This window comes from Leiobunum rupestre, chromosome 1 (genome assembly GCF_980474605.1).
Source record: "Leiobunum rupestre chromosome 1, qqLeiRupe1.1.hap1, whole genome shotgun sequence".
NCBI classification, from domain to species: Eukaryota; Metazoa; Arthropoda; class Arachnida; order Opiliones; family Sclerosomatidae; genus Leiobunum; species Leiobunum rupestre.
Genome location: NC_143384.1, coordinates 78,879,568 through 78,903,453, shown reverse-complemented (window position 1 = coordinate 78,903,453; position 23,886 = coordinate 78,879,568). Strand labels below are relative to the sequence as shown.

The 23,886-nt window shown below is 34.5% G+C and overlaps 1 protein-coding gene across 3 annotated transcripts in view; it reads left to right on the top strand.

The window, feature by feature from the left end:
* LOC149966739 (uncharacterized) overlaps nucleotides 1-23,886 on the top strand; it is a 71,936-nt gene that overhangs the window by 43,539 nt on the left and 4,511 nt on the right. Inside the window, exons 3-17 of one of the 3 annotated variants that reach the window (XM_090154118.1) lie at nucleotides 5,815-5,886; nucleotides 7,833-7,904; nucleotides 14,140-14,280; nucleotides 15,655-15,798; nucleotides 16,607-16,750; nucleotides 17,123-17,194; nucleotides 17,303-17,374; nucleotides 17,443-17,586; nucleotides 17,686-17,910; nucleotides 18,124-18,287; nucleotides 18,721-18,863; nucleotides 18,923-19,103; nucleotides 19,338-19,619; nucleotides 20,656-21,219; nucleotides 23,092-23,817. In XM_090154118.1, coding sequence (XP_090010244.1) covers nucleotides 5,815-5,886; nucleotides 7,833-7,904; nucleotides 14,140-14,280; nucleotides 15,655-15,798; nucleotides 16,607-16,750; nucleotides 17,123-17,194; nucleotides 17,303-17,374; nucleotides 17,443-17,586; nucleotides 17,686-17,910; nucleotides 18,124-18,287; nucleotides 18,721-18,863; nucleotides 18,923-19,103; nucleotides 19,338-19,619; nucleotides 20,656-21,219; nucleotides 23,092-23,817 — 3,146 coding nt within the window. The other 2 variants (XM_090154124.1, XM_090154132.1) reach the window with 2 other exon arrangements.

Sequence of the window (23,886 nt, the reverse complement as noted above, 5' to 3'; positions counted from 1 at the left end):
CAGCGGGCGTCGGGGTGCCAAGAGGACCTCCCAACGCGAAATCGTTCGCTGTCCGAGTTTCACACCATCTTTCTTATCGTTATCGGCTTCGTCGTAAAAACTGAACAAGGGCCCCGCGTCAATGAAGACTTCCTCAATAAGCGACGGATCTCATCTCTTGGATTAATAGAAAAGAAAGAGCTGAAAGTTTAGTCGTTCCGCTTTTGATAAGGAGTTTCCCGCGGAATGGGCTGTTCAAAGGAATAATTTCTCTGTTGCGTGATAAGGAGGGTCTCTACATTCTTTGAATGGCGAGGGGGTTTCAATTGCCCGAAAATGTCCCCTTTGGTGGGAAACTGTTTTGGTGGTATACGTAACGAAATCAATTGGGCTGGCAGAGAGTCCTGAGAATTCGAAAATGGGCCTAAAACGTTAGGGAAAAGTCAGGGAATTTTTTAATTTAAATTTCAGGGAAAAGTCAGGGAATTTGAATATGGTCTAAATGTCAGGGAATTTTAAAAATTAGTCTAAAACTCAGCAAAATCTCTGGGAATTTTAAAAATTACTCTAATAAAAAAGAAATATCAGCTTAATTTAAAAATTACTCTCAAAATCAGGGAAATGTCAGGGAACTTTAAAAATTACTCTCCAAATCAGGGAATTTTAAAAATTAGTCTAAAAATCAGGGATATGTTAGGGAATCTAATTTTGGTTTGCAAATAGGAAATCAATTACTAAAATATAGGGTAAAAATAAAAAAATTGGCACAAAATAAATCGAGAATTTGAATAGGAAAATCCATCTAAAAGTTGATTTAAGTTAATGATTTTTTAAATAAACAATGAAATCTAAATCTAAAATTAATCGAAATGAGGCAGCCCAGCAGTCAAATCTCTCTCTTTGTAAATGCGCAAAGTCAATAATGCGGTTTCCGGTCGCGCGAGAATTACACTTTTATGATCAATAAAGGCGAGTGCTTTTCTCGCGGCGTGTTTGCTTAGGCTTATGCCGCTGTGTGCTAATGCGGGGGGTAGTTCCTTTCTTTCAACGGGCATTCACGCCCATTGTCTACACGCATTCCACGCATTCCAAGCGCCACCTTCGCGAGAGTTGCAGATTTTAGGCTATTTTAAATTGAATTCTTCCCGCTGGTAAGCGCTACACCGCTACTCGTCGCCGTTAAAACAAAACCACGTAACTTGAGATACGTGGTTTTGTCAAAATTGACATACTTAGATTCTACACCCCAATTTACGTATATAACATTAAAAACATTAATAGGTTTCAATTGGATTTATTTTTTTAAATCGAGAAAACATTTAAACATATCTTTGATATTCGCAACTTATTTCGCGCAAAAACACGTATCTAGCTTATTTTCAGCTCCTATCTCACTTCATGACGCGAAACCACGTATCTCTAAAATTCCCCTTTAGCAAAATATTTTTAAATTAAAATCCTCATAAAGAGTCAATATTGAAACGAAATTATTTAACTATAAAATTAACTCACATGTAAAAACCTAAATTGTGATCTCACAAGTCCCTGCAAAATTAAAAAATCCATTTTTCTCAAAAAGGCGACCGAAAAGATGGTTTTGTTTTAACGGCGACGTACTTTACTTCCCAAACCACGTAACTCTACATAACGCAACCTGAAATAAAGACTTTAAAAGGTCGCTCGATGGCTTAGACCTAAGGTATAGTGCCTTGGGTATTATCCTAGCTGATTATTATAATACTAATAAAGCTTATTTGTTTTTTTGACAGTTTTCGAAAGAGCATTTCAACCTTCGTTTCTGTTAAAAAATATATCCTCAATTAGTTTTTTTAAAAGGAATTGCTTAATGATATATTTTATTTTTTGAATGCTTTTTTAGCTGTCTATTTTTAATACATTTTTGGAAACTAGGTAAAATTAGGGTTGCCTTAGTATCTGGAAAACCTGGGTAACCTGAAAAAGTCGGAAAATTTGAAAATGGGTCTGAAACTCAGGGAAATTGAAGATGGGTCTATAAGTCAGAGAATTTGAAAATGGGTTTGAAAGTCAGGGAAATCGAAAAAGGGTCTGAAAGTCAGGGAAATTTAAGAACTAGTAAAAAGGTGAAATATAGATTTAAAACTGCCAAACGTTGGCTTTAACAAGTCAGGGCAAATCTCTGGTAAAGTCAGGGAATTTGAAAAACTATAGTTGGTTTATTTTCGCCTGTTCTCGGACCAAAAATGTACTCTTTTTACTCTAAAAAGTTGTATTCGCCTGTTCCGGGGGATGAGAATTACTCCGGCCCATAAACTATTCGCTTATTAGGGCTACTCTTTTTACTCCTTTTAAAAAGGAGGTGAAAAAGAGTAAATCAAATTTTGTGGTCTGCTAGCCAGAACTAAATTGATTTGAAACTTAAAAAAATGCATTAGTTCTCCAAAAATCAATAAATTCCCAGGGGGAAGTCACTTAAGAAATCTGGTGTACAAATAGTGAGAAATCGAAATAATTATTTCCCGAAATCTAGAAATACAGGATAAATATTAGAAATCTAGAGAAATATTGGAAATCTCGAGAAATTTAAAGAGATAGTGGAAATCTAGAGAAATAAATAGAAATATTTTCGATATTTCTGGAAATTTAGAAATACATTAGAAATATTAGAAATCTAGAGAAATCTAAAGAAATATTAGAAATCTAGAGAAATCTAAAGAAATATTAGAAATCTAGAGAAATCCAAAGAAATATTAGAAATCTAGAGAAATCTAAAGAAATATTAGAAATCTAGAGAAATCCAAAGAAATATTAGAAATCTAGAGAAATCCAAAGAAATATTAGAAATCTAGAGAAATCTAAAGAAATATTAGAAATCTAGAGAAATCCAAAGAAATATTAGAAATCTAGAGAAATCTAAAGAAATATTAGAAATCTAGAGAAATCTAAAGAAATATTAGAAATCTAGAGAAATCTAAAGAAATATTAGAAATCTAGAGAAATCTAAAGAAAAATTAGAAATCTAGAGAAATCCAAAGAAATATTAGAAATCTTGAGAAATCTAAAGAAATATTAGAAATCTAGAGAAATCTAAAGAAATATTAGAAATCTAGAGAAATCCAAAGAAATATTAGAAATCTAGAGAAATCCAAAGAAATATTAGAAATCTAGAGAAATCCTAATAAATATTAGAAATCTAGAGAAATCCAAAGAAATATTAGAAATCTAGAGAAATCCTAATAAATATTAGAAATCTAGAGAAATTCAAAGAAATATTGTAAATCTAGAGAAATAAACGGAAATATTTTTGAAAATTCTGGAAATCTGGAAATATTTAAGAAATATCGGAAATATTTAGGAAATATCGGAAATATTTTTGAAAATTCTGGAAATCTGGAAATATCGGAAATATTTTAGAAAATTCTGGAAATCGGGAAATATTTAAGAAATATCGGAAATATTTAGGAAATATCGGAAATATTTTTGTAAATTCTGGAAATCTGGAAATATTTAAGAAATATCGGAAATATTTAGGAAATATCGGAAATATTTTTGAAAATTCTGGAAATCTGGAAATATTTAGGAAATATCGGAAATATTTTTGAAAATTCTGGAAATCTGGAAATATTTAAGAAATATCAGAAATATTTGGAAATAAATAAATAAATTCAACAAAATGAAAAAACGAATTAAATAAAAATGTATTGTTTTAAATTTTATTTAAAACAATAAAGTAACAACCACTGTTAACTATAGAAGTTAATAGTAATGGTTAACTTAATAATAAAGACTCTCCCCAGCAAGGCCAGCGTGGTTTCATTCGCGTCCCCGAACCCATCCCCGATTCGTAAAGTGGCCAGTTAGGCCGCATCTTCCCGCGGCGGGATGAATGATTGTGAGAAAGCGGCCACTCGCGAAATGGATTACGTAAATAATCCCCCTGCTGCCGGATTTTGCTCGCTACAAACGGTTCCGTGTTATATCGCGCAAAAAAAGCCTTTCATTATTTCACTATAAAGTCCGCGGGGGGGGGGGGTCGAGCGCGTGCTTGCTTTCCCAGAGGCTGCGTCATTATAGCGGGCGATGCCCCCCCTCTGGCGGGGGGAAATGAAGGGCCAATATTACGCGGAGGGTGACTCAGCGCCTCTTTGCGCGCCAGAAGCCGCCATCACGATGCGCGCTTTTACGTCGTTAGCCCTAGGTTAGCCTAGTGGAATAAAACTACCGTTTCAGGTTGTAAATTTGCCGAGCAGCGTTGCCAGATTGATGGAAACTGGAAACTAAAATAAAAATCCTTTTTTTTCTTCCTTAAAGTATCTTTTAAGCGAGTTCCAATATTATATGGAGATCAAACTAGTGTTCTTAATTTCTCGGAAAAATTAAACGCGGAAAATTTGACGCAAATCGGAAAATTTTACGCATAACGGAAAAATAAAATGCGGAAAATTTTCCGCAAATCGGAAAAATAAAAAATTAAAATATAAATTACTCTTTAAGGGTTTTTAATGTTTTTAACTTTTTATCGATATAAAATGTCTAATATCAGTAAACATACTACAAAACATTAATAGTGCTACATTGTTATTCAGTTTAAACTTTAAAGCTAGTCTAGGCTATTTTTTACATTTTCGTATAGGCTGAAACAGGAATCCATACCTCTACTTGGAATGCTTATCCTGCCGTATCGCGTATAGTAAGATGACTCTGACGGCTTTGGCCCCGCCTACGAGAGAAAAAATCCCCTCTGCGCGCGCTCCCCTCTCACGTTGTTGTTCGTTAAGTTAACATAGTGACGTCAAAAAAACCGTCAGCCATTTCTAAAAAAATCTATAATTTTGATATTTTGCCCATTTCAAATCCCGCCACTCACAAGGAGACGACCCGAGGTGATGTTCAAACTCGGGTATAGTGTACACCTCCATGTACCTTAAAAAACCTGCAAAGGAAAAATTCCGACGGGCTTCGTTTTGCCATGGCAACCGAAAACGTTTTTGACAACATGATTTGGGATTATTTCCATTGAAAATAACATGGGAATCTGAAGGATTTTAAGACCACTGTGAAACCTGTTAAAAAATGAAAAATTTTGAACATTTCAAAACCGTTAAAAATACATTTAAATTGATTTTAAAAATTAAATTTAATCAAGTTTAAATGTAATTTGGTCAATTGGGGGACCCTTAAAATCCTTCAGATTCCCATGTTATTTTCAATGGAAATAATTACAAATCATGTTGTCAAAAACGTTTTCGGTTGCCATGACAAAACGAAAGCGTGTCGCAAATTTCCCATTGCAGGTTTTTCAAGTTACATGGAGGTGTACATTATACCCGACTTTGAACAAAATCGGTGATTATCACCTCGGGTCGTCTCCTTGTCAGTGAAATTGCTAGATTTAGCTATAGGATAAATTCCTATACAAAGTCATTCTAGTTTATACTTTTAATTGTTATTGTTAACATTCTTAGCTACCAGTTTATTTTGTGATAAATAAAAGATTTAACATAATATAGATTTGGTTTTTAAATGCATAAAGTTAGTAAATGAAATAGCATATAGTCCTATAAAATCGTATAATTTAGAAAACAGTCGTATAAAGTCTTATATTTTTAGAAATATAATCCTGTAAAATCCTATAATTAAAAAAAATACCTAAATAGCCCTTTAAAGTTAACATAGTGACGTCAAAAAAAACCGTGAGCCACATGGAGACGAAAATCGGCCGCGATAAGCATTCCAAGTAGAAGTATGGATTCCTGGTTGTAAATATTGGAATTGTAATTTTATTTTGATGTGATGATATCGTTTAAGCGGTACCGTATAAGCGCAATAAATGAAATCCAACGTTTTTCTTTGCAGAGATCTGAGCTTCAACAAGATCCGAAGTTTGAACTCGACCTCCTTCCTGGGCCTCAACGCTCTCACCGATCTGTAAGTATTTCTAAAAGCTCAGCTGCATCCTCGCTTCAAGGAAACCCTCTTGATGAAATAATAACTTATTGTTAGCCTGTTAGGCTGGAGTCAGTTCTGATCCCAGCTTGTGGCACTGGGTGAAAACTCGGAACAACTCCTTCTACGATAAAAACACCACCTTAGGCCCAAGTCATCCAGCGACTTTTAATGCCTTATACAGGTGGCCGGGTTACAATGCGTAGGAGAGTGGTGGCCAGCCCTTCATTCCACGCGAGCCAACAGCTCCCTACACTAACTACTACCGTTAACCTAGACAAGTTTTTATGGAAGGGGAAACCGAAGAACTCGGGGGAAACCCCTTAAACCAGTGGGGAGAGAACATACAATCTCAACGCAACACGAGTAGTTCCGAGTTTTCACCCACTGCCACAAGCTGGGTTCGAATCCGGCTCCTCTTGCTCTGAGGAGAAAGTGCTAACCACTCCGCCACTCCACCTTCAGCGTTGACCACTCTACCCACTGGTTAAAGTGGGTATTCCCCTGATTTCTTCGGTTTCCCGTTTCCATCAAGAGGTCCTATAAAATCCTATATTTTTTTGCAAAATCCTCAAAAGGTCCTAAAAAACCCTATAATTTCGATAGTTTGCCAATTTCAAATCCCGCCACTCACAAGTCAGTGAAATTGCTAGATTTAGCTACAAGATAAATTCCTATAAAAAGTTATTCTAGTCTATACTTTGGTTATTGTAGCAGTATATATTTGTGAGAAAATCGTTAAATAGGTAAGTATATTTCTTCAGTGAATTTTTTGCACTCATTTCAGTTTTTAAATGCATAAAGTTAGTAAATGAAATGGCATATAAAAAATCCTTTAATTTTGAAAAAATAGTCCTATATAGTTCTATATTTTTAGAAATTTTAATCCTATTTTTCCGGTGTTGGTCCATTTGATCGAAAAATATGTGATCGACAGTCGATCATTATACGTTACAATTGATCGAAATTCCATTTGATCGAATCCCATTTGTCATTTGTTTCATAAGATCGAACCTTCAAATGATCGAATACTATTTGATCGAATTCAAAAGTATTTATGGTACCAGTTGGTATGTTTTTATTTTACCGAATGTCAATATGAAGTGCAGAAGGAATAATGATGGAATAATTCATTGCTTTAACTGTATTAAGCCACAAAGATGAAGATATTTTTACTTTATACACTATATGATGGAATTTTTTATGACATTGACGATAACGGCCCGTTGTTTTTGATATATATATAAATAGGGTCAGGTTAGGTTAGGTTAGGTTCAAGGTTCTTACAAGCGGTTAGGTTGATGTACGCGCGCCGTAGGCGCGTATGTACCGTTGTATACGAGGGGACTGACCACGTTCACGGCCCTTCTTTTGCTAAAAATTAGGTACAGAGTTCGTTTTTTTAATAGGTCTTTCTATTAATTATGTCCGAGATAATATTTTGTTTTCTACGTCACTGCGCTCAGGTTTTTTTCTGTATATTATTTTTTGAATTTTTGTTGTTAAATTGTAAACAAATCAATTAATTTATTAAATTTGAATATGCATATTTCTGTTGTTTGTTTTAGTTTCTTATTATGGAGAAGTACTATGATTATTTTTCTTTAGTACAGTTTAAAGAAATAATTATTATTCATAGGGTCTACTGTATCTCATTCTGACTAGATGTTGCCTTTCCGATTTACTCCCAAAAACTAGTAGTTTTACCCTACAGTAGCTTTCGATCAAATTTCGTTCGATCAAATGGGACCCGTTCGATCATTTGGGAATCGATCAAATAGACTCAAACCATTTTTCCATAAAAACATGTTGAGGTTAACGATTTTAGGGGAAACTGTGAACCTGGCTTTAGTAATGTCTACGGTGGTTGTACCCTAAATTGGTATTATTTATACTTCTATTATTGATACATTAATTTTTAATTTTAGGAAAATTAACGACAACATATTAAATGAAATGCCCGATCTGGGATTTCTGCCGAATCTACAAAATCTTCTCCTGTAAGTATACCTTTCCTTTGGCTCTTCAATTTCCCGCATTACAATTTTCACGAATCCCTCCTAATTGTCATTTATTTAATTGATATAAAATATTAATATGTTATCTCTAATAACGATTTAATACGTTTGGAATGGGACTTCAAAATTATGATACAAAAATTTATTAACAGAATTAATTCTATTCGCATTTTTTAGAAGATTAAAAGTTTGGAAATAGAATAATTTTAATTAATTATTTCAATTTCGATCTGAATATTTTAAATCCGATTTGATAATTATAATATTGAATTCATCTATCTATTTGTGAACTGCTTATCAAGATTTTTTCGAAATAGGCTATGAAATGACCTTCCAAAATATGCCAATTATTTAATCATTTAGTATCAATTTTAAAATAAAAAAATATATCACGAAATACCATAATGAAAATGTGATAAAATTACGCCTAAATTAAAATACGCTCAACGAAATAATATTTTCTTTTTGGTATAAACTATATGACTATAGTGTTGGTTATTTTCCGGAAAAGTAAAATGCGGAAAAATTTCCGCAAATCGGAAAAATAAAAAATGTAAACATAAATTACTTTTTAAGGGTTTTTAATGTTTTCAACTTTTTATCGATATAAAATGTCTAATAACAGTAAAAATACTACAAAACATTAATACTTTTACATTGTTAATCAGTTTAAACTAGTCTAAAGGTTTAGTTTTACTTTCAGATTCGAAAAAATGAGGCGAAAATGCCGCGTTATTTAAATTTGTAAACTATTAGACTAATCATGGAATAAAAACTTTTTTTATTTATACGGAATATTTTCCGGAAAAAAAGGCCTCGGTCATTTTCTAGAAAATTTTCCGACTTCCAACACTAGTATAAACAGGGTTCGTTGACGGTCAATTTTCCAATCTTCGCGTGCTCTCCAAACGTCAACAATTGGATACTGATTGGAGAATCGGAGAAGTTATATCAAATTAAGTAATTTACGGCTATCCAATTGCAAATCCTAATTTACTCGTATCAGTGTCGCGGTGAAATCTCTGCCGCCCCCGTCCCCGCCGATTATATTTAGTGGACGCCAATTGAAGGCGCTCGAAATATGGTTGCCATCCCCCTTTTATCATCCTTCGCAGCCGGCAGCCGGCGCCACTGTCAATTGCCGTAATCCGAACCATTTTTCCCGTCGGGGAGAACGACGGCTAATTTAGCATTCCCAGCCAATCGCCGTCGTCGAACAGCCCTCACTACTGTCGAGAAACGCGACTGGATTTTATTGAACCGTTTAATGGGTCGCTATTTGTATCCCTTCAGATTCGATATTAACAAGCTCTCGATGCGGAATTGTCGTAAATTATAGCGGAATACGCCTCCATTTATTCTTCGGATGGGCAGACCTAATTTGTCAGATAAGCAACATTCGCCAAAACTGTCAAGACGAGACCGTCCGCTTGTAAATAACAAATTTCGCGCTGCCATTGTTCCCCGCGCGTCTCATCGCGAATAAGCGACTCAGTAACGATGGGAGACAGAAATTGATGGGCTACATTGTCCTCTTCAAAAGAAAACACGATCGTTCGGTTTAGCTATCGTCGTAGGTGCGTGCGGAAAGCGATCAGATCGAGGGGTCGGACATTGACAAAAATCCCGTACGCTCAGCGAAAAATCCACGGAAATATCCCAAATCCGCGACAAATCCGGCAAAGATTTTGCATTTGTTAAGAAATCCACTAAATACTTGGAAAAATCCACAAAATCCATAGAATAAATCTACAAATCCACAAAATCCAGGAGAAAATTCCACAAATCCACAGAAAAATCGAAAATCCACGAAAAATTCCTCAAATAATTTTGGATTTTTTAAAAATTAAAAATCCAGGATTTTTCACAAATCCACAAAATCCACGGCAAAATCCAAGAAAATATCCACAAATCCAGCAAAAAATAGAAATTCGAGGATTTTTAAAAAATACAGTTGGATCCAAGAGCTAAATCCATAAATCCACAAAATCCAAGAGAAAAATCCACAAATCCAGCAAAAAAAAACAAATACCGTTGGATTTTTCAAAAATCCATAAATCCAAAAAATCAACTGGATTTGCAAATCCCGTACGTTTTTTAATGAATGTCCGACCCTTCGGATCAGATTCGCCAACTCTGTCCTTTAGGCTTGTATTTCGATGACGGTAGTCCTAGTCTATATTACACCGCGAAATATTAGGCTCCATCATGGGCCAAGAATTTAAGGGGACACACTGTTCACAATATTTTGACACGGTAGGCGTGGCCTAAATCGGAAGGCTTACTGAGGTACAACAGCCGCTTTGAAGCGCCTCAAGAATTCTGTTCAACTCATGGAGTTGGGAATATTAATCTAGAGGTCCAATCAAAACGTCGGATTTCAGTATTTCGCGAAACAAGTTTTTAAAAAATAAGAATACTGCCGTCTGCTCCGAAATGACGAGAAAACGTTATCTTTCCACCTGTGGCGCCGTCTATCTCTCAATGGTTCGTTCAAATAAGACGCGTTTTCCGGCAAAAATATTCTTTTTTTCAAAAATAATGGATGGTCATATGATCACGTTTTCCCAACTCAATGGTTCAACTATCACTGCGAGTTGTGGCTTAGGAGTTAAGTTCATTAAATTTTTTAAGTTTATAAATTAAATGGAATCCAATAAATTTGATTAAAAAACCTCAGCCATACGCGTCTCGCTGGCTATTTTTACTTAACAAAATGGTTAATTACCATTACTTAAACTTTTAAAGAACCAATTTCAAAAATAAAAGGTCTAAAACTTATTACGCCTAATCATTTAACCGACAACAACGGCGCCATTTTCTCAACATTGAGCGTGAACGCTCCAGCTTCTCTACGAAATCGACTTCAGCGACGCCAAGTTTGTCCACATTGAACTAATATTAACCGTGATTTTCTTATTCCCAGTATTAACGCGTGCTTTTAAAAGCCTAATCAGTGAGTCCCCTCAGATTCTTGGTCCATGGCTCCATCCTGTACATTTTGGCGGGAAAACGAAAGTTGGCCAATTTCGGTGTATTTCTAACAGTGATGTTCCAAGCGGTACATTTGTACTTTTTTAATACATTTTTGATTTTGAAGTACAAAAATACATTTGGAGATTTTTAATACGTATTTAGTACATTTTGTAAATTTATGATACCAAAGTAAACTTTTAGATACGTATTTAGTACATTTTGAAAATATATGAAACGAAAATACATTTTTATATTTTTGACATATATTTAGTACATTTTTTTTAATTTGGGGGATTGTTTTAAATTTAACCATCACAAATTTTCTGCTTATCTCCGAATTTCCATTGTAAACCCCCGCTCTCCCACCCTCCCCACCTCAGCCACCTGTATAGATACTAATCCTCCTTGGTTCCGCTACTATAGCGGGAGAGTTTTGACGGTTCCCGCCAAACTATTAATTTTTGGCGGACGAAACCAATAAATAACGAAAGATATTGGAAAATAAATAAAAGTTGCAATTGGTTTCATCGAACTATCTATTATAGTTTTTTAGCAGAATTAAAAAGAGGGCAAAAATTTCAGCTGTCGAAGACTTTTCAAACAGAGTGTACATTTTATCCTCCAAAAGTACATTTTGACATAGGTGGAAAGTACATTCCTAAATCGCGGTGGAACATCACTGATTTCTAATAATAATCTAAATCTGACAACACTGCTATCTTTTCACAATGAGGTAGAATTATAATATGAACTAGAGAGATACAACGTGTCCCGCGAATCCCAGATATCTTTGTATTTGAGTAGAAGAATTAGGAGGATGGAAATTATATGGTAGACTGGGTAGGTAGGCTCGGCAACGTTAAACCATTGAACTTAATACAATATAGACATCTAGCGGAAATAGTTTGAACTTGAGAAAATATTTTCGTTTGCTAGTTGTTGGCACGCCACATGTTTCTATAGTTTTAACAATGAAACAAGGAAAAGCGTTCAATTTAATTTTCCAAGAACACAACTAGGCCTATACTGTTTTTTCCAAAAGTAAAAAGAGACCAATAATGATAAATATACGTTGTTTAATTAGAACCATATTTTTCTACTAAAACCAAACATTCAGCTTCATCCATTTAATCAAATCAGTTTCCACCAATCCACTACTAAACCAAAGATACGCCCATTACTACTTCTTATTTCGAACGTCTAGCAGATAAAATTATATGTACCAGTGTTGCCAATGTTTGACGAGCGAATATCCCACAGTCCAGTTCCAAAATTTCCAGCAAAACCCCAACACGTTTTTAGCCACGCCCCCTCCCAAAACTCAGCGGAAAACATGGCAAATATTTTCCAGTTTCGTAGTCCAGCGCGGGAAAAAAAATTAAATACAAATTACTAATAATTTTTATAAAAAAAATCTATAGGAAATTTTTTGTTAAGTCATTTTACCATCTTCTTTGATTGAAACGTACGCTTAAATGAGCAGTATTTTTAATATTGCAAGAGATTTAATATTATGGTTATTGTGATTATAGAAGTCTGATATTTTCGGTTTATGAATTTCTGGAAATAGTGTTTTTTCAAAATTTCAGGCCAAAAATCCCACCAAATCAATGATTTTCGCTTAAAAATCCCTTTATCCCACTCAGCCCAAAAAATCGCCAAAAATTCCACAATGTGGGATTTATCCCACACATTGGCAACGCTGATATGTACACGCAAAGTGACGCAATCACGCATATATGTTATCTAGTAACACCGTCTGCCGTAAGGTGGCGCTACAGGCTTAGGTTACAGTTTTAGCTCGAGCTACGTTACTGTAGGAAAACGAAAGTTTGCCAATTTCGGTGTATTTCTAATAAAATAATCTGAATCTGACAACAAGGCTATTGGTTTTTGTCGGGAAGGGTATTTCCTTGTGTACATTTTTCATTGGTCTTTAGCGCCTGCTGCCGTCAGAAGGGGAAAATTCTGATATTGTCAACTCCCCCCTCCCCCCGCCGTAAAACGTTCAGCGTAAAGGTTCGGTGACCTTCGTCCAATGAAATTTGTACACAACACTGCGCTAGCGTGTTTCAAGGTTAGCTGCGTTCTCCTTGTGATAACTAGTAGGTTTTATTGACTGAATACTGACCTTAGACCTCAAGGAACCTGTATAAGAAGTTTTACTAAACTATTTAAATTCATGAGAATTAGTAGCTCTAGTTATTTAACACAGCTCAATAGTACCCACACTCTTTTTAATCTCTTACGCAGCATTGTTGAAAAATATGTAGTGTCTAATAGATCAGCATAAAGTTACAGATTTGTAAAATCTTGTAACTTTGAAAACTACAGAAATGCATGAAATATGACTACAGCGAGATGACTTTTCCCATTTTCCCCAAAATATTCACAATCCACCTCAGGCCTATTAAACTCCATCCCCCTAAAACATCAAATCTCATTGGTTCCCTAAAACTGACGTCTTTAGATGGAGACTTATTTCGTTAATGATGCTCTCAACATAGTCTTTTTTTCCTGAAAATAAATAGATTCTTTACTTAAAGGGATCCCTCACTCACAACAGGGGAAGGCATAGGGGTCACAAAAAAACTGGTTTTGAAGCACACTGCAAGTCTGGATTTTATGTTACCCCTATGCCTCCCCCTGTTGTGAGTGATGGATTTTATTGATCTTTAATTTGATTAAGGCATAAAATTGGCCCATTAATGACCACACCTTTTACTTTATAATGTAGCCTATATTTTTCATGCCTTTCTATAATTACTCTACTTCAGAAATTAATTAATGTACTGGGTACATAAAATAAGAAAAAAATACCATGTAATATCGTTGCCTACGTTAAAAAAATGTTGTTGGGTGGGTTGGTATTTTTTCACATCTTTTAATATTGGCGTATTCCCTGTGTTCAGGAGGAGGGCCAAGGAAAGTGGACAGTGGTGCCGTAAAGGTTGTTTCAGTGCGCCACTGTCCATATCCTCACATTTTTCCAGTGCCATTACATGTTAAAATACAGACAGCAATCAATAACTACAAATTTGGAAATCTTTGACTGAAATTCTTATCAGATCTAAAACATCTTTAATTAATTTCAAAACTTTTTTTAAATTGTTCTTAATACTTCTAATTCATTTAAAATCATTATCTCTAAATCAATCAATTCTACACCTCTTTCTAGTCTAAAATTTTCATGTTGGAAAAATATAAATAAACTCTAAAATGCTTGTTTTCTACTTTGCAGGAACAGAAACAACATCAACTCTATTAATGGAACTTCGCTGGCAGGTTTACCTAGTCTTTTTCATCTTGAACTGAACAGTAACAGGATTGTGAACTTAACTAATACTTCCTTCCCCAATGCATCATCGAAACTACAAACACTGTAAGTTTGTTGAATTCTTTTTTAATTTTGACTTTTTTTGTGGAAATTTAGCTTACCAGTTTTAACTCGCCTTAAAAAATTGGAACAAGATAATTGTTTTGCGTTGAACTAAAACATTGACGTTTGAGTTGTAAACAACCAGAAATTATATCCATATATGGCATTGCTGTCCCATAGTTCTTGCTTAAAGCTATACACTCTTTTACGCGCGCCTTTCCCCCCATCAAGGACCCGCAACCGATTTGCTCTACAGGCAGCTGCCATAGACGTACTGCACGTAGCTCTACCGTGGAAAGTTCTTTCCCCCAAAACCCGTTCTCTCGCGTGTAGCACGGTAATGGCGACTCCCATGAAATACGCGCGTAAAAGAATCTATAGATATTTAAAATTTCAGTGAAAAATGGGCCTAATTCCACCAAATTAATTATATTTTTTGTTTTTGATGTAGATTCACAATTTTCAAATTGACTTAACTGATCAAGCTCTGAAAAAATTATTTAAAAAAAATTTAAAAACATGATATAATTACTATAACTTTAAAAATTGGAAATTAAGTGTAATTGAATTATGATTGTCTACATTATTCCGTCACTAGTCATGACATGAACATCAGTCATTGCAGGGTTTCCTATAAGTTTTAGTGCTACGCACATCTCTGTCTCCGTAACACTACTGAGACACCAAATAAGCAGGCTTATGCGAAAGGACTTGATCTAGATCTTTTATTTTACTTTTTTTATAAATATTTTAATCTTGTTCAAATTATTCTTGCACAATATAAATAATAAATTACTCACTTGCTAGTTTTATAATGGCAACTTTAAGGTACCCTTTTCAATCAGTTCAGCATTGTTGCCGAAGTTTCAAACTACTCCGCCTTCCCCCTATAGTAAAATTTGTTGGTCATGGTGTAGTGGAATTTTTCCCACCCTTGTTGACAAGCTCTATTGCACTGCCATCTAGTATTATTAACCTAACTAAATCACACCACCATACCTACTTCCTGCACTTCTTGATTCTTTGAGGAGTGAAAGCATTGACAGCTTAACCAACATCTCATACGGTTTTTGAATAGCGTATACAAATTAATTATCAATGAAAGAGGTAAGGTACAGTCTGAGCTGTCAAATCTGACACTCAAGGACAAAAAGTACATTAAATGATGTGAAATATCTTTTGAATTTTAACATCAATCAGTAGGCTTATAATAATAAGGTAGTTTTTGTGTCCCATGGCAGCGGATCATGGCCTATAAAACGTTTGGTAATTAAATTTTGCTGGGGACCAATTTTTCTAGTAACTTATAAATGATGGATTGTTGAAAATCAATAATAATACTTTTGCATATAATATCAATTTCATTGTTGCTTTCAGATCTCTGAATAGCAATCGAATTTCGTACTTGGATAAAGATGTATTTTACAATTTAACATCATTAGAAAGGCTGAAATTGAATAAAAACCATATAAAAGTTTTGCAAATGGACCTCTTCCGAAACCTAACTAACCTCGAATCGCTGTAAGTTCTTTTTTACTATGGTAACATGTGTAAAGATTTTGGTTAGCTTACAGGATTTTTATTTAATAAGTCAGAAGTTGGTTGGCCTGACGTCACTGGTAACTAACTATGAGTAAAGTTACTGACATCTGGCCGACCAACTTCGGTGTGTTTTTGCATATTAGTGGTATGATCCAAATTAAAAAAATTATTCAAATAAAATGTCAACCATGATTAACATAAATGTTAAATGAAAAATATGTTCTTTTCAATAGGGATGCACCGATATGAGTACAGCCGATATATCGGCCGGCCGATATATCGGCTAATCGTGGCCGATAATATCGGCCGATATATCGGTCTAGGATAGCCGATATATCGGCCGATATTAACAAAGTTACCTATCACAATATTATGCTTTTTTGTTTACTCTCGTAACCACCTGTTAAAAATGATATGATCTAAGGCTTTTGGAGTCTAAAAACCACTTATGATTCCTGACCGTTTTGGACGCGAATAATTATTTCCTACAACAGCGATCAAAAAGAAACACTAGAAAATGTTTTTCTAATACCAGAAATATCGGCTAATATCGGCCTCGCTTAAGCCGATATTGGCCGATACCGATATTTGAAAAATTAGCCGATATATCGGTGCATCCCTACTTTTCAATGATTGCATTTTTTTCAAAAGTGTTTGGTTGTTATTATTTCATATGTATAAGATTATATGGGAAAAGCTTGAAAATCTCTGTTTTACCAAAAGTCACTACATTATTATTTTTCAAAACAAAATAAAATGATCTAAATATTAACTTTTTTTTTTTCAGAGAGCTGAATCGTAACCAGCTTATTCACATTCAGAGTCTGGTCTTCCAAAACCTAAACTCCTTGCAAATTTTGAAAATGAAGCGAAATAATATCAGCCAACTGTCTGATGGAGCTTTCTGGGGACTTAATAATATCAAAAATTTGTAAGTGTTTGTATTACTCGTCTATAGATTTAATAATGGTTCAATTTTTTGTTGTATAAATATAAATGTCGATGGTGATTGAAACTACGTTTTTCATGTTAAGTGCACTGAAGTAAACATAGAAATTATACAAAAAAATTCAATAAAATAACTATAATAAATGGAAGTTAGAGGATAATTACAGAGAAAAAAAATCCAGATGGTGTTGATTTTTTTTTAATGTTGAGCTGCACTTTAAAGATGACAATAGACTAAACTAAAGAGATTGAAAGCAGTTTAAAAACAATTCAGTTCAGAAAATTATTAGAAGTTTATTAAACTGTGTAATGAAACTTTAAATATTACAATAATATGTTTTTCTTTCTTTTTTAGACATTTGGACTATAACAACATGACTCTCTTAAAAAATGGGTGGCTTTACGGACTAAATTCACTAGAGCAGTTGTAAGTGAGATTTTTAGTATCAGAATAATGAAGAAATTGTAGCAAATCAAATATAAGAAATCCAGCTGAAGGTTCAAGTTGTCGTTAAATATATTTTTTTTGTTGCAGAACTGTAAGCCATAACCGGATATCGAAAATGGACCAGGAAGGATGGGAGTATTGTAAGGGCTTATCAGAGCTGTAAGTGTTTTTTAAATTGCCATACTTTTTAAATTTCCAAAATTTTCTCACTGGTTTTCTTTTTCTAGCGATTTAACATTTAATGAGATAGACACCATTAGCAAAGAGAACTTTTCAAGGCTTCAAAGTCTGCGATACCTGCATCTTGATAATAATAAGATTTCATACATTGAAGAAGGAACCTTCAAGTCATTACGTTCATTACAAGTGCTGTAAGTGAAATATTTATTTTGTTTCTTACTTGGCGCCATACCCAAATTATTGGTTTTTGATAAGTAACAGCAAAATTAACTTTTTATTTGAATTGTTAGAAATTTGAAAAACAATGACATTTCTTGGTCAATTGAGGACACGAATGGTGCATTTACTGGACTCGAACGTCTGTCTAAGCTTGGTTTATCGAATAATAAAATAAAATCAATTGCTAAGAAGGCTTTTGCTGGTCTTAATAAGTTGAGGATACTTGATTTATCATTGAACCCGGTAACATCAATTCAAGAAAATCCATTCTTCAATTTGAAACACCTACAAACTTTGTACGTATTTTTCTGTCATGATATTTATTTGGCAAATAGCTGTCCAACATATTATCTCTGGAGGGGCTACATACATTTTTAGTGTGATTGAAGAATATGTGAAATTTATTTAGTTACTGAGTTATATTGATTATGGGACGAATTTATGCTTTCTGATCACATATTGGAAACCCTTAAAGTGAACATTAGTTTAAAAGAATTTGATTTTTTTAGGAGTTTGGATAGCCAAAACCTTTTATGCGACTGCTCTCTAAAGTGGTTTCCAATTTGGCTCATGAATTCGAGGATAAGCTACGAAGGCTCTGCTAAATGTGGGCATCCACTTTGGATGAAGGGAATTCCAATAATGAAAGCTAAACCAGAAAACTTCACATGTGGTAAGCTATATATTATTATAATTTTTAACTAACGATTTCAACATGATAGGAGAGTGAAGTGATGCTAAATTTAACATAATTTCAAGCAGAACAACCTATTTCTACTCAACAAACTATACAAAACTTTAAACCACTTATGAAATTAATTCATCAATACATAAACAGAGATTCATTAAACTGCTGTAGAATTGAGTATCATGTTACAGGCAAGAGACATGATATAGTTGCTCAATAATCAAATAAGAATTCTTTAGCGCAGAGTAACATAAATTAATTGCATTTGGCATCATTATATATCTTATTCAAATTGATATTAATGTTAGACACTTAAATAATGGGATTTAATTTGGGAGTGTAAAGTAAACTTTTATTGTAGGTTCAGAGTTCCAATTTGATAAGCCTGTCAATAAAACCTGGTTTTTGCTTATTTCAGATGACTTCCCAAAACCCTACATTATAGAAGAACCTAAAACAAGAATAGCTTTAAAAGGTGCAAATGTAACTTTAGTGTGTAGAGGAGCAATTTCATCATCCGCAGCTTCTGACACAACGTTTCTTTGGAGAAAAGATAATAAAGTATTATAAATTTTTGTAAATCCCCATTGACAGTAACTAATTTTGAATGTATTTTATAGATTTTACTAGATTTAAGTAACGTTGATACATATGGTGAATTAAAAGAGGGTGGTGTAACGGAATACGTAAGTTTATTGCATCTGCGAAATATTCAAGATGAGGATGAAGGTCGTTACCAGTGTGTCATATCGAATCATTTGGGATCAGTGTACTCTCAAAAAGCAAGAATCACAGTGCATGGTAAATGCTTTCATTTTGTCTGTCTACCATTCATGGTTGTAATTTCCACTTCGAAAGTTAATGGCATGAAATGGGTGTTTGTGATAATCTTAACTGTTACAATGTAGCTAGTACTTTCAACAAAGCGCACAAAACTTCGTTTAACCACTGCCTTAAAAAATTGCACTTTTCATTTTGAACATTTATTTACGTATATTTTTATAATAATTAAGCTATTCCAAATACTGTTTCTAGTGTTCCCAGTTTTCACAAAGACACCATCAAATGTAACTGTTAAGGCTGGAAGTACCGCCCGACTTGAATGCGCAGTTGAAGGTCAACCACCACCCGAAATAGCATGGCAGAAAGATGGAGGAGATGATTTTCCAGCTGCTCGAGAGCGACGCATGCATGTTATGCCTTCAGATGATGTTTTCTTTATTGTTGGTGTAAAACTGAGTGATATGGGAGTTTATAGTTGCACTGCCAAAAATCCTGCTGGAACCATTGTTGCTAATGCAACTCTACAAGTTCAGGGTAAGATTAAACCTAATTGTAAACACCTATGGTTTAAAATTACAAAAAATTAATATTTATAGCTGGTTGAACTAAGGGTAGAGCCCCAAAACAATGTTGTGTATTTAAAACTGATACTTAAAAAATTATATTCGTCTAACCAAGTGGACAGTAAAAAACTAGCCATACCTTTTTTTTTCATACTTCATTTGGTTGTGTAATAGCTATAATTACTCAAGTTTTTATCAAAATTCCAATAGTGAGTGCAATCATAGATTTGAGGGTTTTTGTCATCTGACCAAAAATAGACTGTTAAAAAAATAAACAAGCTCCCCAGTCCTCTTTCCAAAGGAAGGTTTTGTTTGAAAATGGGGTAAATGGGACGTAGACCCAACGCTAGAGCCACCTATGGCCAGAAAAAAAATTTATTTTAAAGGTTTTTTCCGATAAAATTCGATCTTCGAAAGTTCATCAGCGCAGCGTCTGCTAATAAAACAAATCTAAAGGCATAGAGCTCTTTTAAACGTTAATTTTGGCTTTATTTCAAATGAGACCTTACATGTTAACCAAAATAAAGATATTATTACCTTTTAACTGATTTATTTTAATCCATGATGGTTTTCCGTCTATTTCAGTTTATTTAAAATAATTATCGATAATCCATTGAAGTTTACAAACAAATATAAGACTATGACTAAGATACGATCGTGAATATGTTTTTAAGGGCAGCCATGTTTAATAAAATAAAAACATAAAAATCGTAAATGAGCAAGCGTGTACTAAAATCTAAAGCAAACCAATCATGGTGTCCCTTCCCTCTTGACGCATTTTTCGACAGTTACAATATTTAAATGGTTTATTTATTCGTCTATAGATAGTAAAAAAAATATTTCAGCTTAGGGTCTTTATAGTCAGAAGGACATTGTGCAATGTTTGTTGCTTAAGATCCCAAATTTGATGAAGGTTGTCAGTCATACCAACAGCTTGATTTCTTGCTTGTACTACATGGAACCATGGATAGTTTAGTTGTCTTATAAAATTTATTTATGATTGATAGAAATACCATCATTTGTAAAACCAATGGAAGATAAACAAACTATAGCTGGAGAAACTGCAGTCTTGGAATGTATGGCATCTGGAAGTCCAAAACCGCGACTAAATTGGACTAAAGACGGTGGTCCTCTTATACCAACAGAAAGGCACTTTTTCACTGCTGAAGGTCAACTTTTAATAATTGTACAAACTCAACCAAGTGACACTGGACGTTATGTGTGTGAAATGACAAATGCTTTGGGATCTGAAAGAGATTCAGCTTCCTTAAAAGTATCCCCAGCATCATCCTCATCTAACAGTTTGGCGTTGGGAGTGGAAGATGGTGCCACTACAGGAATTATCATAATTGCTGTTGTGTGCTGTGTAGTAGGAACATCACTGGTGTGGGTTGTCATTATTTATCAGACTCGCAAGCGATCTGAAGACTACTCACAAACTCAGAATGATGATAGCACTCTAGCAAATGGAGAACTGGCTCCGTTTCATCATCCTGGGTATCCCTCTGCTGGTTCAGCTATAGTAGACTTCAAAGATTCAGCTGGACACCTCTTCTCAGATTCAAACTCTGGTAAGTTAAAACCTTTTGCAGAATCATAATTCCTCTAAGTAAATGCACAGGGCTCCACCTGAAAAGCAATTAAATGTACTATGATTGGATAGTAGTGCTAACAATATTTAAAAAATTTGTACTTTATATTTGGCAGAATAACCAAAAACTGTGCTAAGTAAGGGGTTCCATTTTTGTAAATAACTACCTTATGAAAAGCAATAATTAAGTAGTAGCATAAGTAACATAAAAACAATAAGTATGACACTTCCTATTGCTTTAATGCTTATTTTGTAACCGAACCTTTTTTCGGCACTGATACTCTTTTCAAGCTGTGACTTGTACTCGCGACTTACCGTTTTGGATGACTACTTTTTGATAAAAATTTAAGCCTAATATCGGAGAGCACGTTCTGGAGTCGCAAGGGGCTTTGGCTTTGTTTTGAAGCGTGCGAATCATGCGTGATAAAAAAGAGCTCGTGGCGCTGAGAGAAACTTTTTTATTTTTAACATTTTAGCCTAATATTCCGCCTATCTATCGGAAACCAGATATTTTGGCTTAGCAGAAGTCACGCGTATTTTAGACACTAGATGGCTCTGTGCTGAGAAAACATCTTGATTACGCAATAACTATGAAAATCAGTTTGGTTGTAAATCTCATTAATTGTCATACTTATTGTTATTATGTTACTTATGGTAGTAGCAGTATTACTATAGTAGTTAATATTTTATTCCAATTCATAATTATTATTCCAGAGTAGGTGTACTTGTAACAAATAAGGCCTAGCTAGACCTTAGGTTGACTTTATGATAAGCTATTGGTACAAAATATAAGTTAAAATTATTTCAAATGAATAAAATTTTCATTCTGGGAGTATGGGCTAACATAGTTGTGTAAATGTTCTTTTAAAGCAACTGTCTGCTCTATCATTGCCATTTGTATTATGAAAAGGCCCCTGTTATTAGAGATGGCCATGAATCTATCCGATTCTTCGTAAAAAAGCGAATTTAGTGAATTAAGAGCTTGGTGCCATCAATTAATGGCAAAGGAAGAAAAAAATCAAAATACCCAAATGATAACGTCGTCAGAGAGCCCTTGTAGAATATTATATTTAGACAACTTGTACTCTGTTTAGTTGGTGGGATTTAACCTAAATAATATCCCATCTAAAAATAATGGTTTAAAATTACTGTAATTTATGTTATTGACCAATTTACAAACGATTCAATCAACATGATGGGTATCTATAAGTATCTCCTTTTTGGTCTAAATGTAGCTTAACTATCTCGTTTTGGTGTTGACGATAGCGACATCTGTTGAAAAAAGAGCTACCTGAAGTCGAGCCGACACTTGATTTTAAACCTAAAAACACAATGATTTAAGTTACAAATGCAATATTACCCTTTTTTTAAAGGTGGCATCTGTACATTGAGGAGGTATAATAGTTTTGGCTTACAGCTAAAATATATGATACCATTAGATACTTATGCTGTGGTACTGTAATCTTGGAGAGGTTCTGACATCAAGACTCGGTTTTCAGAACATTTTAAATAATCTCTCTCTGAAGTTCAGGGAAAAATAAATCGGGGTTCTTTAAATCCATTTTCTGGTACATTATATTTTGGACTTAGTGTATTCATTTTTTGAAGTTGATGTTTTAGCAATGGCAATCAACCAATGATTTTAAAAATACACGTTACATCTTCTATTCAAAGTAGTTTAAGCCCTACCTATTTCTCTTGGTGCATTTGTGGCACAGTGGAAATCGAACCTTACACATTCAAAGTGTTTAAATATATCACTTCCTGATGAAAACAATTGTGTGAAAACTAAATAGCTAAAAGTTACCCTGAAGATCTGAATTTCTAAATTTTTGTCTATTTATGCTTTTAGAACATTCAAGCAAAGATAGTGGCACTGGAGAAAGTGCGAAACAGTCTAATGATGAGTTACTGTCTTGTGAAGAACCAGATCTCCACTGTCATAGGCTTCTCATTTCAAATAGGAACAATATAGGGAATGGCATAGGTGGTCCATACGCAGGAAGCCCAATGATGAAAAGGCCTAGTGTGAGCAGTATGCTTGGACAAAGAAGTGACATGTCGGATGAGCTTAGTGGCCATACAACATGTGATTCTCAGAGCCCACTGCTACACACATTCCAGCCTGGTATTCATTCCGTAGACAGGAGAGTGCGCCAAATGCCAACTAGTCGTCCCAGCTGGACCGCGAAGGGAAATAATAATATCTGTTATTATTCCCACCCACCAGCTCCTGCGGATCCACTGGTACATTTTCCCGAGAGAAATATGGATGACCAGTGCGAAACAGAAGTGAACAGGTGGTCTTGCGACCCTTCTCACCTCAGTCCAGTTCCTTATAAACCAGATGCTCGCCCATCTAATAGTCATCTGGGCTCGCAGCGATGCTTTTCAGCAGAGCAGCTCACTGCATTAGACATAGGTGCCAATCTTGAAAATGATATGGCCCGTCTGAGGCTAGAAATGACTTCTTCAAGATCATCGGATGGTGTAACTCCAAGTGGGAGAAGTTCAACTTATCCTAGATCACTGTCATTGGCAACTTGGAGTATGGGCTCTTTGCAGGCTGGGCAACAAGGTATTGTTAAAAATATTTTAACTTAGTATTTAAAGATTTGTATCCTGTTAATTATAAGTTTTATCATAG